This window comes from Tachysurus vachellii, chromosome 8 (genome assembly GCF_030014155.1).
Source record: "Tachysurus vachellii isolate PV-2020 chromosome 8, HZAU_Pvac_v1, whole genome shotgun sequence".
NCBI lineage: Eukaryota > Metazoa > Chordata > Actinopteri > Siluriformes > Bagridae > Tachysurus > Tachysurus vachellii.
The window spans coordinates 14,034,802-14,050,886 of NC_083467.1; the positions used below are offsets into that span (position 1 = coordinate 14,034,802).

At 38.0% G+C, this 16,085-nt stretch overlaps 1 protein-coding gene across 2 annotated transcripts in view; it reads left to right on the top strand.

Moving 5' to 3' along the window:
• epha3 (eph receptor A3) overlaps positions 1–15,380 on the top strand; it is a 71,509-nt gene extending 56,129 nt beyond the window's left edge. Inside the window, exons 12-18 of one of the 2 annotated variants that reach the window (XM_060876393.1) lie at positions 1,750–1,811; positions 3,910–4,119; positions 5,873–6,022; positions 6,637–6,830; positions 10,179–10,328; positions 12,434–12,526; positions 13,153–15,380. In XM_060876393.1, coding sequence (XP_060732376.1) covers positions 1,750–1,811; positions 3,910–4,119; positions 5,873–6,022; positions 6,637–6,830; positions 10,179–10,328; positions 12,434–12,509 — 842 coding nt within the window. In that variant the 3' untranslated portion in view covers positions 12,510–12,526; positions 13,153–15,380. The remainder of the gene's footprint in view (positions 1–1,749; positions 1,812–3,909; positions 4,120–5,872; positions 6,023–6,636; positions 6,831–10,178; positions 10,329–12,433; positions 12,527–13,152) is intronic. The other variant, XM_060876392.1, reaches the window with a different exon arrangement.
• The last annotated feature ends 705 nt before the right edge of the window (positions 15,381–16,085 follow it).

Here is a 16,085-nt window from a genome sequence, read left to right on the forward strand (position 1 = left end):
GATGCTGGCAAGTTCCCTACTTTATAAAGTCCATGTCTAAAATCATTAGAAACCTCTTAACACAAATATTCGCATGTATTAGGCCATTTCATTTCAATTCAAGCAAAATATATAAACTGCTATGTTATGAATTTCATGCTAACTTTGATTTTTTTTATGCTAACTTTGTCTATATGTTTGGTCATTTCTGACTGAAGTAATAGCTGAATCCAATGCTTTGCAGTGATTTAGACCTGATTATACAGTATCATTGTAATGCAGGATAGAGAGAGAGAGAGAGAGAGAGAGAAAGAGAGGTATACAGACATGTGTGAAAGCAGCTCGGGGTATGTAGTAGGTATGTAGGCAGTGGGGGTGGACAAGGCTAACATGTGTCTTCCATAACCTGTGAGGTGACATGATTTATTAATTCAGCCTTGTTAATTCTGAGACTTTCACACCCCATTTAACCTTGTACTTTTGGCCAGCTATTTGAAAAAATATTTGTGGAACTACAATTGGTGTTTCCCAGGGACAGAAAGACTGTAATATTTATCACAAGCTGACATTATGATCTAGAGTTTACTGGCAGGAAATGTATTATTATTTTTTTTTATTATTATTATTTTTATTATTTTTTTATATTTATTTGTTGTTGTTGTTGTTATTGTTGTTGTCATCGTTGTTGTTGTTATAAGAAACCATAAAGGTTGGTGAGTGAGGTGAAAAAGAGCACTTCTTCACAGGTCAGTGAAATGTAAGCGTGTGTTTAATAGTATCCCAGACTGTTTGGATAAAGAATGGCCCATGTGTTTGGAGAAAGAGGCAAGCCATCGTGATATGTAACAGGCTGTACTGTTCATCTACACTACAGAGTAAGCTGTGTAATATAAACAGCTCCTAGAAAGAGAGAAAGTGTCATATGACTAAAACACTTTTCATTAACTGGACTGTGTTTGTCCACTTTTCCAAGTTTAGTGCTCTGCCGTTACCTTGAGCTCAGGTCTTCTGTAGCCAAATGTGTGGTATTCCTACATGTGCGGAAGAAAAAGGAGCAAAAATGGACAAACATATAGTGACAAAAAAGTGATATATTCTCATTTTCTTGTACATGAACCTTTTATATGGCATGCAATAAGATGAAATTGATAAAAGCAGTAATTTATGACCAGCTTGGAGAATGAATAAAGCTGTCAGACAGTGACAGCTGACCTTGTGGGCCCTTTACACAGAGACTTTAGACAGAGGCCTTTTTATCCTTCCGGAAGCGTTCTTGAACTCAAGGCCACAGACTGACCTCACTGTGTTGAGAGTGTCATGTGAAGAAGTGCATCTAAGCAATGCGAGCCTTGCTATTGTCTTGGGAGCTTAGACGATATCTCAGACGTGATGAAAGCCCCAGAGCTGCCATTCCCTCTCTTTGCTCTTCAATGCTTTAAAAAAATACACATTTAATACACATATGCTGCTGGTTTAAAAGTCTCCTCAGTAAATCTCATCTTAACATGTCATTCTAGAAATAACTTTGCAATGTTACATTATAAATTCAGCGTATCTTTAGCATATAGAATAAAAGTAGTTATCACTATTTATCAGCTAATTCAGATGTATGGAAATGTTTTGTTCAAGTGTCACAAAATGAATCATTAGTTTTCAAATTAGCAAATCGAGCTTACATGTAGCTCCAGTCAACACAGTGTAGAACCTCAATTGTATGAGACCATCACTGTTTTACCCTCTCTCTCTCTCTCTCTCTCTCTCTCTCTCAAGGTAAGCCAGTAATGATTGTAACGGAGTACATGGAGAATGGTTCCTTGGACAGCTTTCTTCGAGTGAGTATGACACACAGAGTGCAGATAATGAGCTTCTATTGTGTATGATCAGACAAATGGCACAAAAGATTTATCTTAAACTGATTTAAGTACTTCTCTCTGACTCTCTCTCTCTCTCTCTCTCTCTCTCTCTCTCTTTATCTGTTCTTCTGTTCCTGTTTTTCTCACATCACCCTGCAAACTATCTGCTTGTCACAGCAAGCACTACATTACCAAGACCAAATTTCACTTTGGTGCATAGCATCTATTTACTAGGTAGAGAACTGATATTGGGAGAGAGTTTTTTTACTATGTAAAAGGATCAGCCGTTGTATTTTATTTTTGTAGCTAAATGGGAATTGTCTTAAATAGAGCCTGATGTTCCAAAAGATTTTAAGTGTCAGTGGTTTACTTGAACTCAACTGCACAATGCCATAATTCTTCCAGAAAAAACTAGGCATCCACTTGGAGGAAAAATCCCAGATAGTGGGCATGGATTTGCAAATGTAAAGACTTTAACAATGGCCTGGTGCCTGCATGCCCTACCTGGCCAATTAAAAAGACTGGACATGATCTGTCCTTCAAACGACTTCCCCTTACGGTTATGTAAGCACAGCAAAAGTAAACAGGCAAACAGTCTGTAGAGGATGTGCGCCATGCAGAAGGATAGCTCTTCTGAAAAAAGTGCTGATAAAAGCACTAATGAGCTCATTAAACGGGACAGATTAACCTTTGTCCACCACAATCTGGCCTTGGCAGTGCTACATCTGACAATATTTTCTAAGCAGTTTTGTAGATTTTTCAAGTAGTTGCCATCACAGGGGCTAGATAGAAAAGACAGATATGTTATTAGTGTAAAAAGATGACCTATTGCTATGGGTACCATAAACAGACATTAGTACAACAAAGTGATGAAATTCCATGTAGATGTCCATTGTGCATTCTTCCATCCTGGTTATATTATGCTATATTGTAGACAGTAGAGGAAAAAGTGATGCCTATTTGCACCTTATTTCAATGAGCACAGCAAACTCAAATCCACATATGCATCTGGATAAGGCAGCTGAAAGAACTTTGCAATTCTAGTTAAATACAGGCCCGATGACTGAAATTAGCATAGCATTAAAATAGTGCGAGCAGAGACGTCCTGGTTTTAGCAGGAGCAATCTGAACTGTATTCCATATGTGCCTGCACAGCATCCCAGAAAAGGCAGAACAGTTGCAGCAATTTCCTGTGCATTTCAGCATGGCCTGTACACTATCAAAGAATCTTGACATCTTCCCCAAGAGCCTTTCCTCACCAATGCTTATGTGACTATTATTAAGCCATCTTTTGAACCTCTCTGAACTTCAGTCAGTTCCAGGTGGTCCAGGCTTTGTTTTCATCTAAACTTAGTTTGTATGCAGCACATAAACATAGTTTGTTGCTTTCTCTTAGAAGGAGGTGGATAAATATAGAAAGTGAAAGAGAGAGAGACAGAGAGAGAGAGAGAGAGAGAGAGAGAGAGAGAGAGAGAGAGAGAGAGAGGAATACATAAGACCTAAGAGAAAAGCATTCATGAAAGGACACATGGAAAAAGACCAGCTCCCACACTGGCCATCTGTTGAGAGTGCTTGTTTTTAGTAAAGAAGCCTCTTTCTCTAGAGCTTGCTGACAAATCAATGCTATCTTGCTTATCCGGTGTGTCTCTCCTCTCATCCTGAAGAGCTTCCTCCCTGGTGTTTATCTCTGAGTGCTGAGCATACCTCTCAGCATAAACCCTTTTCACACATGCCAGTGTAAACAGTGGCAGTCTGCCAGCGAGCTTCTGAAAAACAGATATGAAGCCTCTGATGTAATTGTGTGCATCTTTCTTGTCTGCATTTTCAAATTATAATGACTTGTCATGTTCTGAATGAAATCAGTTTTCTGTTCACCTGTTCAGACCAAAAAGGGATATCAGGTGCAATAAACTCATGTTCAGAAATGTCTTCATGAACATATCTATTTCCAGTATTTCTTGCAGATGATGATGATGATGACGATGATGATGACATTATCATTATTATTATTATTATTATTATTATATGGTCCAGTTATATAAAACACCTTTTCTCTTTGTGTCTCTTTCTTTATCAGAAACATGATGCTCAGTTCACAGTGATTCAGCTGGTAGGAATGCTGCGTGGTATTGTGTCAGGTATGAAATACCTCTCAGACATGGGCTATGTGCACAGAGATCTTGCTGCCCGCAACATCTTGGTCAACAGCAACCTGGTGTGCAAGGTGTCTGACTTTGGCTTGTCCAGAGTGCTCGAGGATGATCCAGAGGCAGCCTACACAACTAGAGTGAGTGCTAAATTACATGAACTCTAAATTCCAATCACAATTATGGAAGTGATATTAATTATGGAATTTTTTTGATGTGACGCGGAAGTGATGTTAAAGTAAAAAATTTTTTAAACATTTTAAAATCATCACTAAACATAGCTAAACATGCCTAAATCAGTCCCTGTGGGATTTCTAGATTTTGCAGATGCAGAAATTAATGCGACTCAAAAACTTGCAATTTTACAAAATTACCAATGGTTATCCGCAATTTTGGGTCAAGGCACATTGTGTAACATCATCACAATGCACATTCAGCTAAAGTCCTCTTTGATTGACATGTTTTGATTATGAGTACAGCTACAATGGAAAGTAATTACACGCGTCGTCACTGGTAGAAGTTTAAAAGGAGAATCCCATGCTTACAATTTTTGGCCACAATTTTTAGTCACAAAATAAAACTCTTAGAGGGACTGCTAAATTCATGTCAGATCCTGAAACTAAATTGCCTCACACTCACGTTTCTCTCAGCCAACCTCTCAGTAAATAACTGTGAATTAATGACTATATATGTCCATCTGACAAACACCTCAGAAGGCATTCAGCAGCAGAGCAGACAGCCACAGTATGAAGAAATTATTTATGATTTCTGATAAGACTAATGAGAGTCCATCTCAACATCGCTGCCTAATTTAGAGTGCATGTTTACTTCACACTTCAAGCATATGTTTAGTAAAGGGAGTGAATTGCACATTCACTTAGAGAAAGTTTAAAAACCTTTTCATTATGATCAGTGTACCAGCACCAATTTAAAAGTGTATTGCTTGGATCACAAGTGTTTTGAACAAATAGCATTTGTCTTAATGTAGTGCATTAATGAGTCCAAATACAAACAATTCTATAGCTGAAAATTACAATCAATGATAAATTCATTCTCAGCCAATGAGATAATCCGGTATAGTTTCCCTATCCAAGATTGAGATGTCTCTGGCTTTGGCCAATCTGCCTTTTCATATTTAATGTGGCCATTTTCACCTTCAGCCTCTACTAAAGCCAGGGGACAGGAGAGGGTAGACATATGAGATTTTGCACTCATTAGTGGTAATCCCCCGTGATGATAGAGCTGGGGTTGTGTGAGTGTGCTCAGTGGGGAGACCTGCATGCAAGTGAATTTATTTGCTGAGGACCAGGTGTTTGGATAAAGCTGGGCAGGAGTTGTGTTACTTGGCTGTGTGGCTAGTTGGCTTTGGCTCCACTGCCATTCTCTTTCTTTCCGCTCCTGCTGCAGCAGAGAGGGCTGATCTCAGTGTAACTCCAGCCTGGGAGCTCAGGCAGAGCTGGGTAAATACAGTTCAGCTCCTCAGGGAGGCGACTTCGCAGATGAAAGCAGCTCAGGCAGCACTAAAGTGCAGACCAAGATCAGTGCAGATCAGAGTCCTGTGGTTCAACCTCTCTTACTCACATGCTTTTCAGCCAGGTCCTGTTCAACAGCAAACAAATGCTAATGCTAGCACAGCAGATATTACATCAGCACTGTAATTTTATTCATTACATGCATAACAGTTTGATATTTCCGCCTTCCTCGTGTAAGCCGTCTTACATGTGGCCTGCTTAAAATGCGTGACACTACATTTTAGATAACACAGAGCATACTGATCAGATATTTTGTTAACCTTAAAATGAATACATTAATGATAACATGCTTCTCTTGCCTCCTGTAACAGCCCGACATTTAAAACAATTACATGGCTAATGAGACCTTGTCATTCTTCAGGGTGGCAAAATCCCAATCAGGTGGACAGCACCAGAAGCTATCACTTATCGCAAGTTCACTTCAGCCAGCGATGTGTGGAGCTACGGTATTGTGCTGTGGGAAGTCCTGTCCTATGGAGAGAGGCCTTACTGGGAGATGTCCAACCAGGATGTGAGTTGAGCAACATTACTATGGCAGGATAATGAACATCCTGCTGTGAGAGGAAGTAAAAGCATGGCAGGAACAGGTGGCAAACATATCCTGATACTGATCACCTGATGCATGCAGAGAAAGCTCACTCAACTTCACACAGAGACTATACTGAAGAAGTATCAGGGCTTTCTGATGAGATCAGTGATCTGACAAATCAGTAATCACTTATCAATCGTCATTTAATTGTTGTTAAGTCACTTCACCTTGTAATAAAACATAAGAATTTATTTTTATTTATTGAGAAAGTATATGAACATTCTTAGACGGTTCTGAACCTAAGAATCAAATGATGTCATGTGGTTGCTAGCAGGGCTAGCTTAATAGTATTCTTAGACCCTGGCCCACCTGCACTAGCATGAGGATATGTTTTGTTGAGACTATGAGTTGTTATAGATAACTGTGTCTACTAGATGCTGTAAATAAAAATGTAAGATGCCAAAATAGATTTGTTGACAATGTTGATTCCAAGCAAATGGAAGTAAAAAAAAAAAAAGTCTGGAAATTGATCATCTAGTTGAACATCAGAACGTAACAGCATAGTATTGATATTGCTTGTCTTTTCCATGCCTTAGGTGATCAAAGCAGTGGATGAAGGCTACCGTCTACCCCCACCAATGGACTGCCCTGCACCCCTATATCAGCTAATGCTGGATTGCTGGCAGAAAGACAGAAACAATCGGCCCAAGTTTGAGCAGATTGTCAGCATCCTGGACAAGCTTATACGTAACCCAGGCAGTCTGAAGATCACAGCCAGCACCACCTCCAGGTAATTGATGGTTCGTCCACCCACAGTATCCAGAAGTGCAGCACAGAACATGTGCTTATTGCAAACTGCCACCCACTCCTGTTCTGCTCTGTGTCACATTCTGTTCATCAACATATAGCTTTCTCATGAAACTTAATGAAAGGAAGCAGCTTCTTCCTCCTTCCTTTATACTCTCACATCACTCAGGTTTCCACCACCTCTAACTGGCCAATGGTCATTTTACTTAACTGTCCTGATGAGAAATCAACATCTGCTGGAAATTATTTTTCTCCGTTTTTTTTTTTGTTGTTGTTGTTATTAATGGAGCCACTTTGTTCAGTCACGGTCTGGAGACAGATACAGTGTGCAATGAATAAACTCTTGCGTTCTTCTTGACCAGGTCACTGGAATATGAAGGATGCCTTGGTTATTAGTTCATAAGTTTCTGTCATATGTATTCCTACACAAAGATGATCACACAGATAAATGTTCACCTTTACACTTCCTATCATTGTAGAAATGGCCTTGCCTTGCCTTTATGTTTCTGTGTCAAAATAGACCTGAACTTAGCTTACCTGAGTAATATCCTCTTACATTTGTTCATTCAGTGCCAATCTATTAAATGTAGCAGGGAGCTATTTAATTATTAATATGCCCAAGCACATAACTGTGACTAATGATGTCTTAAGGAAGTGCAAATATGTGCCAGGGAGTTCACTTGTAATTTTCCTAATTGGTTTTTAACATGGAGAGCCAGGGAGCAATAGACCCAGGTGATTTATTGCTCAGAGGTGCTGAAAAAGTCATTCTACGGTCTCAGCTGCACCCGCTCTCATGCACCTCGTTTATCTACAAGCCCTATGTGCTAATGGATCAGCAATTCAGCCAGCTTTAACACCCGGCCTCAGGCTCCAAGACCTGACCCTCAGTCAGAGGGATGAGTAAAATCCACAGAGCGTGTTACACAGGAAGTGAAACAGAGGCACACTTCCAGCTCAAAGATGGCTCAGGCACCCTGCTCCACTTCACAGCAAGAGGTGCATTCCTGTCCATGATGAAGCTGCCCAGATGTCTCTCCTGCAAAGGAGAAGGGCACGTTCTTCCTCCTCCCTTTTCTCCCCCGAGAGCATTAAAAACTAGATACTACGCAGCCGCAGTTATTTAGAGGTCACCACACCAGTAGGGAAAGGGAGAAAAAAAGATAGGAACAGACAGAGAGGCAATTGTTTACCCCTAGTTTTGTCCCATGTGTCTGATACACTCACACCGCGTGAAGGCTCAGAGTTGAAGAGCCAGCAGGTTTTGGACACAGGGGTTTTAGGCTATCACTTCCATTTCCAACAACAAAGCTGTTTCTTTTCATGTTTGGCCTTCCCTCTGTGCTGTATGTGTTTTGTTGAGAATTCAGTGTGGTGTCTGAAAATAAACCATCAGATCAAAACACAAAAGAAACAAACGTTGAGGTCATTCATAGTTTACTGGTATAGTCAGTGGGTTAAGCACAGAGTTTGAGTGATGCATTCACATCAGTAGTCTCTCTGTATCTTTGGGGAAAATTGTTCTTTGCCAGCTTTCACCTGAGCTCAGAGAACATCTGTTCAACACTACAATCCCACGCCGACCGATTGTTCAGATAACCTGAGATCTAAGATCATGCTTTTAACATTTTATTTTCAAACATAATTAACAATGGCGACATTTACATTTTTAACTTAAAATTGACACAATCATTTACTTCATATTTGGTGAATGGGTTCAGAGGAGTATAAAGCCGAAGGATGCATAGTTTATTGGACACAATGTATAAATCTTCTTTGTCTGTTTTTGTGTCTAAATATTTGTGGAAATTTTTAAATTTCACTTATTAGTTCACCTCCGTGTCTATTTGTCTAGCTGTTACTGCAGGCCTTCCCGTTGTCCGCCATTAAACAACTGTGGCTGGAGGATAAACTTACTGATATTTTAATTTGCTTATACACATTACTATTAATATCCATCTCCAGGGGAATCATAATCTCATTTCCTACATTTGATTTCCCTGGTTTTGATCAGGTTTTCTGTTCTGTTCTTTAGGCTTTTTTTTTTTAAAGTATAATCCTTACTGAACTGGTCAGAAACCCATCACTGACCATTTTCTATTTTAACTGATATGATATGCTATGAACTGGTATGGCCTTTTCATATGAAAATAAAATTTATTTTCAAATTTGCTCAACTTCTTTTGTCACATATACTCCAAACATGTGTTGAAGAAACAGAAAAAATGACTTTGTTTAATTGAATAAAGCAATAGGCATCTAAATAATGGTAAAATACAGCAAGATTGCTTAGCTAAATCTGTTTTGAGTTAACATTAAGTTTGATTAAATTAGAATGTTTTACAGAATGTTTAAATAGAACTAAATTAAAAAGGCTCAGCTTGCCAACGTAATGATAAACTATCTCATATTTATATGTTTGTAAATCTAACTGGATTGTTTTTATAGTAATGTAACTGATTGTTTCTTAACGGTTCCACTGAATTATTCACTTTTTGGACAGTTTTTACCCGGTACACGTGCTTCTGATACACACACAACCAGTAGAAATAAGCATACAAAGAAAATGTCAGTGATGGTGATACTGTAAAATAAATTTCATCAGGGAATGTTTGGCATAACATGGATGGAGGAGAACGGTTTTGCATCTCCACAGGTATTTCCTTACAGAGACCGTTCAGGCACGCATGAGCTCTCTGTGTTTGTTCTATTAAATATGCACTTTTATGAGCTTCTCATTTGGACCTTTTTCAAATAAATGATTACATTTACTGCTGGGAAACTAGAGAAATGGATTGTGTAGTGGTGGTGAAATAATCTCTGTTACAGTGGATAGGACTAGGTAAGCAACCACATTGCTTTTTCTCTTGTTCAATATTATTTAAGTACAGAATAAATAATGGTAATGCAACCCCTATCAATACAATACAATACAAGTTGTACACAGTACAATACAAGCAGAATAAATACATGTCATTCTTTTTATCCATTTATAGTTATGTTTCATGTTCCGGAAGAATCTGAAACAGAGTCTCTCACATTGCTCATGTTATAACAGCTATAAAGATATAACTAGTCATTCCTTCACCAGTCTCTTAAAGTCTTCTGTCCACAAAGTGTCTTCTCAAGGAAAACGTCACGTTGTATAAGTTACTGTAGAAACAATAACAAGCACAAGAATATAAACCTTGCTGTTGGCACTACTGTTAGAGTGGTGGTGTTCTAAAAAGTGAATCAACACCTTATTACAAATCAGATTGAAGGAATAATTACAACAAACTCTTTCTCTAAAATATTTACAGCTTTCACATTCATTGTCTTTGTCGTCCAGGCCTGTTAATCAGCTCCGGACCAGCACAGATATCACCTCATTCAGCACTGTGGGCCACTGGCTTGAGAGTGCAAGGACTCTACCCTGTAAAGAGGCCTTCAGCGGAGTCAGTTACAGCTCTTGTGATACACTACCCAAGACCTCTGCAGAGTAAGACTGCCTTCCTCTCACTGTATTCCATCACATACACATGTTCAGGTTTGGGTGGGGAAACATACTGTATAACCGTGTGTCTGGTAATGATGTACACATAAAGTGATTTGTGATGACTTGAGTGCAATATACACATCAGACCTTAGAAATGTTTGATTACTTAAGCATCTCCTTCCTCTCAACTGCAACAGCTATGTTTTTTCGCAGTGACAAAGCAGCAGACGTACAGAAACCTTTTTAAAAAGACTGTCACATAGAGGCAAACTAGAAACAAGTCAGACAGGCAGCACGAGTGTGGTCCCTTTTATGTGTGAACTGGATGTTGTGACCACCCAAACCACTCAACACAATAAAGGCCTCATTTACAAAGCTCTTCCAATTAAAATATCAATCCCAGCTTTGGTTCACATATTTGCTTCTACTTCTGGGGAAAAAAAAGTTGTAGTAGCTGGCAAGGAACTTTCTCATAGCCCAAATAACATCTGTACAGACACTTTCCCCCCTCAACTGATAAGGTATTTGAAAGAGTAAATAACGTGACATTCATAATCAACATGATCAAAGCCTTGGTCCTGGAGCAGTGGTTTTCTTGTTCTCTGGAGGAAATAGCTAACCAGCGAGAGATCAGCCTCTGAGAATGCTTTATGTGTGTATTTGGCTTAGAGGGCTGGGTAAATAATTATATGCAAATAGATTTTCTCTCCCATATCCATGACCCAGAATAGGGCAGCTTAAAATGCAGATGTTTTCTCATGACTTGGCCTTGTATAAGAAGTCAACTGTGAAGACAATAGAAGTTGAGCTTTAAATGACAATTATGATGAAATACTCCTAAATGGCTTTGAATAATATTGTGTACAATACAGAGCAACAAAACCTCTGAAGCATTAACTTAAAACTTTGGATTTGTACAGTACACACTGTTCATCCTGAAAATAGGGTGTGATTCTGATATTTGGGTTTTCTGGAGTAATAGCATGCTGTCAACTAAACAAAAAGCCAAAAATCTGTTTTCTATGTCAATTACACATCTCTGGAAAAGTGTCTGTAATTGTTACCATGACGTGTATATTGTTAGATTCTACACTTTGAGAGGCTTTTACATGTTTATCTGAATGCATTTTGACCAAACTGACTGTTCTAAGATCATTAAATCATTGTGTCAAGTAAGAACCAATTCACATGAGAATCTGTCAGTTATACAGTATGATATATGTACAAAGTATACAACAACATATCTTGTGTCTATGCAGGTCATCTGTAAAAGTGTGTTTTATAACAAACATAAGAAAATACTGAGGTTTATTGTCTGCATCTGGTGATTACTCTTACTGTATATTATCAGTATATTTATACTTTATCATATAAATGACTTCATTATTGGTTTGAAATAAGTTTGATATAAAAACTTTTACTTAAAAATAAATAAATAAATAAATAAATAAATTAAAGCAATTAAAATGGTTTATTTGAGCCTAAAACCTGTAGTCCTAATGTGTCAACCTCCTAGCGTTTGCACATTTACTGTAGCTTTTTATGACCACCAGCACCAGCTGAGTCTATGTTTTATACAGAAAGAAGTGTGCTTGAAGTGTGTGATGATAAAAAATACCTCTATGATAGATGACAGTCCTTTCCAGATTCATTACTAAACACTTATACTTAGTATATAAAACAACAAAAAAATGTTCTCTCCAATAACCAACTTGTCAGATCAGATGCACTTGTGTTCCATTTATTTCTATATTAACTATCCTCAGGAGACCTCACAGTACACTATTTCTGCACAAAAGGAAACATGCTCATATCAAAAATATCAAACCATCCTAATAAAATACAGTCCATTTACCAGAAAGGCAAAAAAGGAATTGTTTACACTGGTGTATCTCTGTTAGCTTAGTTCAGACTGAATGAAAATGAATTAAAAGTCCAGAATGTTTAATCAGCCAAATTATCAATGCAGATAACATATGCATTTCTATGTAGCGCTATGTAGTTTTGCAGTTTCCTGGATTATAATAATCAGTAATGTCAGTAATCAGATATATCACAGCTAATAAATATGCTGTAGCAGTCACTTTAAAGGTTTGCTTTGTCCATAGAATCTGCCTGGCTGAGGTCAGGCCTGCAGCCACTTGTCCTGAGTGGGAGCCGTCCATGGGAATTACGACTCTTTAGGCCTTACAGTGTGGACGGTGGGTTTGGATTGTGGTTTTCTGTGTGCTGGCTATCTCCTAAAACCTCTGCTATACAAGATGCTGACTTCACATGCTAAAAGACACAGTTAATTAACAGTGCGATTCTAACCTAGACAAGCTTGTACTAATACGCTTTGATAAAGTTCAACATAACAAAGCTGTGAAATGGGACAGTATTTTAGCAGAAAAGGGAAAGCCGTTTTCTTCCAACGCTGCACTAATTTGTTAATGTCACAGAGTTTTAAACAAGTGTTTCAGGATGTTAAAAATAACGTTAACAAAGAAAACAGTCTAACTTCAACTGCTGTGCATGGGATGAGTAATTTATAGCATGCCTGGTGGACCTGCAGCCTCTGTTCTCTTACATAGTGCATGCAAATATAAAGGTACTGTATTCCTCATCCTAAAATTTAACTCTGAGCAAAGGAATTTTAACTCTGACCTTGTTTCTGTTAAATCTCCAAAGCAGCAAGTTAAACCTTTTTATCACAGAATCCTGGAATCAGATCTTTCTCGGCCAGTTTATTTGTCCAATGCAATTTTCCTGTCTCTTGAGTGACTTGTCATTCAGTGAATATTGTACAACTCATACTCTTTTTTTTCCCCTCTCGTTCATCTCCCAGGGACTTCAAGAAGGTTGGTGTAACATTTGTTGGACCTCAGAAGAAGATTGTGAGCAGTATCAAAGCACTTGAAACACACTCAAAAAATGGCCCAGTTCCTGTCTAAAAAGTGAATGAAAAAAAAAACTAAATAAAAGGATGGACAAAACAGAGAGAAATTCAGGAGACTGGTGCTGCATTTGGTTTTAAAAGACAGAAATTATGAATACGAGGAAAAAGCATAAACAACAATGTAAGCATATCATGGCACAGGAAAGCAACACTCCTGGAGAATGGCTGTTTTCCAGCATTTAATAATGTTGCTCAGGCAGAATGTGTGCCTCATGGCCTGTTAATGGTTTGCTTTATGCAATAAAGAAGAATAAAAAGCAGGTGGGGCTTCTCTGAAAAAACTAAGCTCTGGGGCAGGACTCTAGCTCCCATAAGCCCTCCACATATCAGCAGAGCACTGTCTGAAGAGCAAGATGAAGCTTTCAAGAACTTGGAAGTGTCTCCTCTGTGCAGATAAAACTAACAGCTCTTAATACATGACAAGAGGGTAATAAAATGCAAAAACATTGTAATGCAGCCACCCTTTCGGAGAGAATGGACTCAAGCCTAAGGCCTGTTCTATCCAAACACCTCACTGGTATTCTGTCCTGTTGGATGGGGAACGTCTTAGCTAGTTGAAGAGAAAAACCCCTACCAATACATAAGAGATGCCTTTAATTTCAAGATTTCCCTAGAGAACCAGAGAGCTGGATTCCAGTAAACTACAGTGCAATTGGAGAAGAAAGAAACCAGGAATGTCCAGTAAAGGCAAATTATTATTTTACCATTTTTTCTTTTCTGTGGCTGTGACACATTGACCAGAACATATGATTACCTATTACACAATTAGAAAATATGGATCAACAATAAGATACTATGTGTGTACTCCTTTATTGTGCTCTTTATGCCACTTAAAGCAGACACTTTATTTTTGATGTTGAAAAAACCTGTAACTGAACAATTGCATTAAAGGAAAGTGAATATGTGAATTTGTGAACTACTTGAAAGAAAAATCAATGCAATTGTAAAGTCAATCCATAATCTGGCTTCCTAATGAGCAACATTCAGAGATCAATCAGAGAAATGTTTTGGAATGTGTCAAAAGTGATTGTACATGTGGAGACATCTGTATCTGTCCAGTAAGATCTCAGAGAAAGAAGGTCAGAGAACATAAGTGTAGTAGGGCATTGGACGTGTTAGATATGACGGGAATGAAGGGCCTCACTGAGGAGCAAAGTGTATCATTTCCTGCTGTGAAATTTCATAAAGTTTCAAATGGCACTAATATATTTGAGGGAACGTACTTTAGGGACAGTTTTAAGTAATATGTCCTTAATGCAGAAGCTCAGGATGCACAGCCCTCATTCAATTTTAGGATGAAAAAAGAGACAACCGAAGTAAATACCATGCAACCGACTACTTCAGACTGATGTTCTGTACCATTTGATCATCATTGAGTTTTTGTCTACGCACAGAAGCAGAAATGATATGATGGGGAAGAGAATGCAGCATGCTTCAAAATGGTTCATTTATGGGTCTCGACATGGTTTATTCAGATCATGAATAATCTAGAAAATATTCAGTGACTTTTAGCTCTTCCTTTTTAACCCTTCAATCTGCCTGTAAATGTTGCTGTTCCCTCAGCTCTCAGCATGTACATATGTAAACACGCCCTGTAATAACAGCAATGGTAAACGCATCCGGCCATCCTTTTGTACAAATGTTTGTATGTATAAAAGAATGAAAGAAAATCTGTTTCAACTTCTAAAAAAAAAAAACAAAAAAAAAAAAACAAATTTGTTTGTATTATATTTTATGCTTTTTGTATCTTTTTTTTACTTTACAAAAAAATTCAACAGTAATTACCTATTTATTTGATAACAAACAGTATATCGTGCTAATTTGAGTGTTTTTTGTTTCGTAGCATACAGTAAGTTATGATATGGTTATGTGATGACATTATCAGTGTTGTGCGTTTTACTTCATGAAACATGACCTCTAGAGAGCAATACTGTTTTTTTTCCACCCTGTCCTCCTCTACTCTTTCTTTAGAGTGGTTTGTATGTGTGTGTATGAGGATATAAGTGGGTGTGTAAATGTAGATGGCCTTGTCTACTAATGTAAAATGATTTGTAGTGGAAACATTTATATTTTTATAATAAACTGTGTAAAAGTATTTTCTAAAGAATGAATGCAGAGAGGATTGTGTCATGGTGATTTTACTTGACCGATCTCCTGTTCCGTTGATCGTAATGACGATGCTTTGGGGCAAACATCCTAATAATCCCTTTAGTCACCATCTTTTGCCTCTCTGTCAGGCACAGGGCAGGCAACCAGAGTTACATTGCAATGTAATGCTACAACCCAAGCAGAAAGTTCCTGCAGATTCTATCATCTGTTATATTTTCAGAATCAGTAATGCTACAGCAAGAAGCCACTTTCTCTGTGGAAGAAGCCATATGTTTACCCACAAACTCACGAGTGAATAAGTTTGATATTTGTTTTCCATATGGCTAAATTGCTTATCTAGAGATCTGAAGATGGATTAAACCTGTTATAAACCTGCTCATTCATGTGATTTGTGCTTTGAGATTGGTCAGAAAATTCTCGCCCACAGCCGGAAATTATAACAAGATACGCCCTTCTACTTGTGAATGATACTGAAATCTATAAACAACCATCCTATTGTGTTGTTGTTTCATATAATTATGCATCATCCATGTGGTTCCCATTTACCAGATCTCTTGTGTCTTAAGAACATAACAAATATTCAATATAGGTCATGTTACAACACATTTTCAATAAACAAATCCTCATTCTTCCATACATACTTAGACCCTGGGTTTATTGTGTGATTTAGTATTTTATGCATTTTTTTGTAAGTTTTCCAGAGCCATCAAACC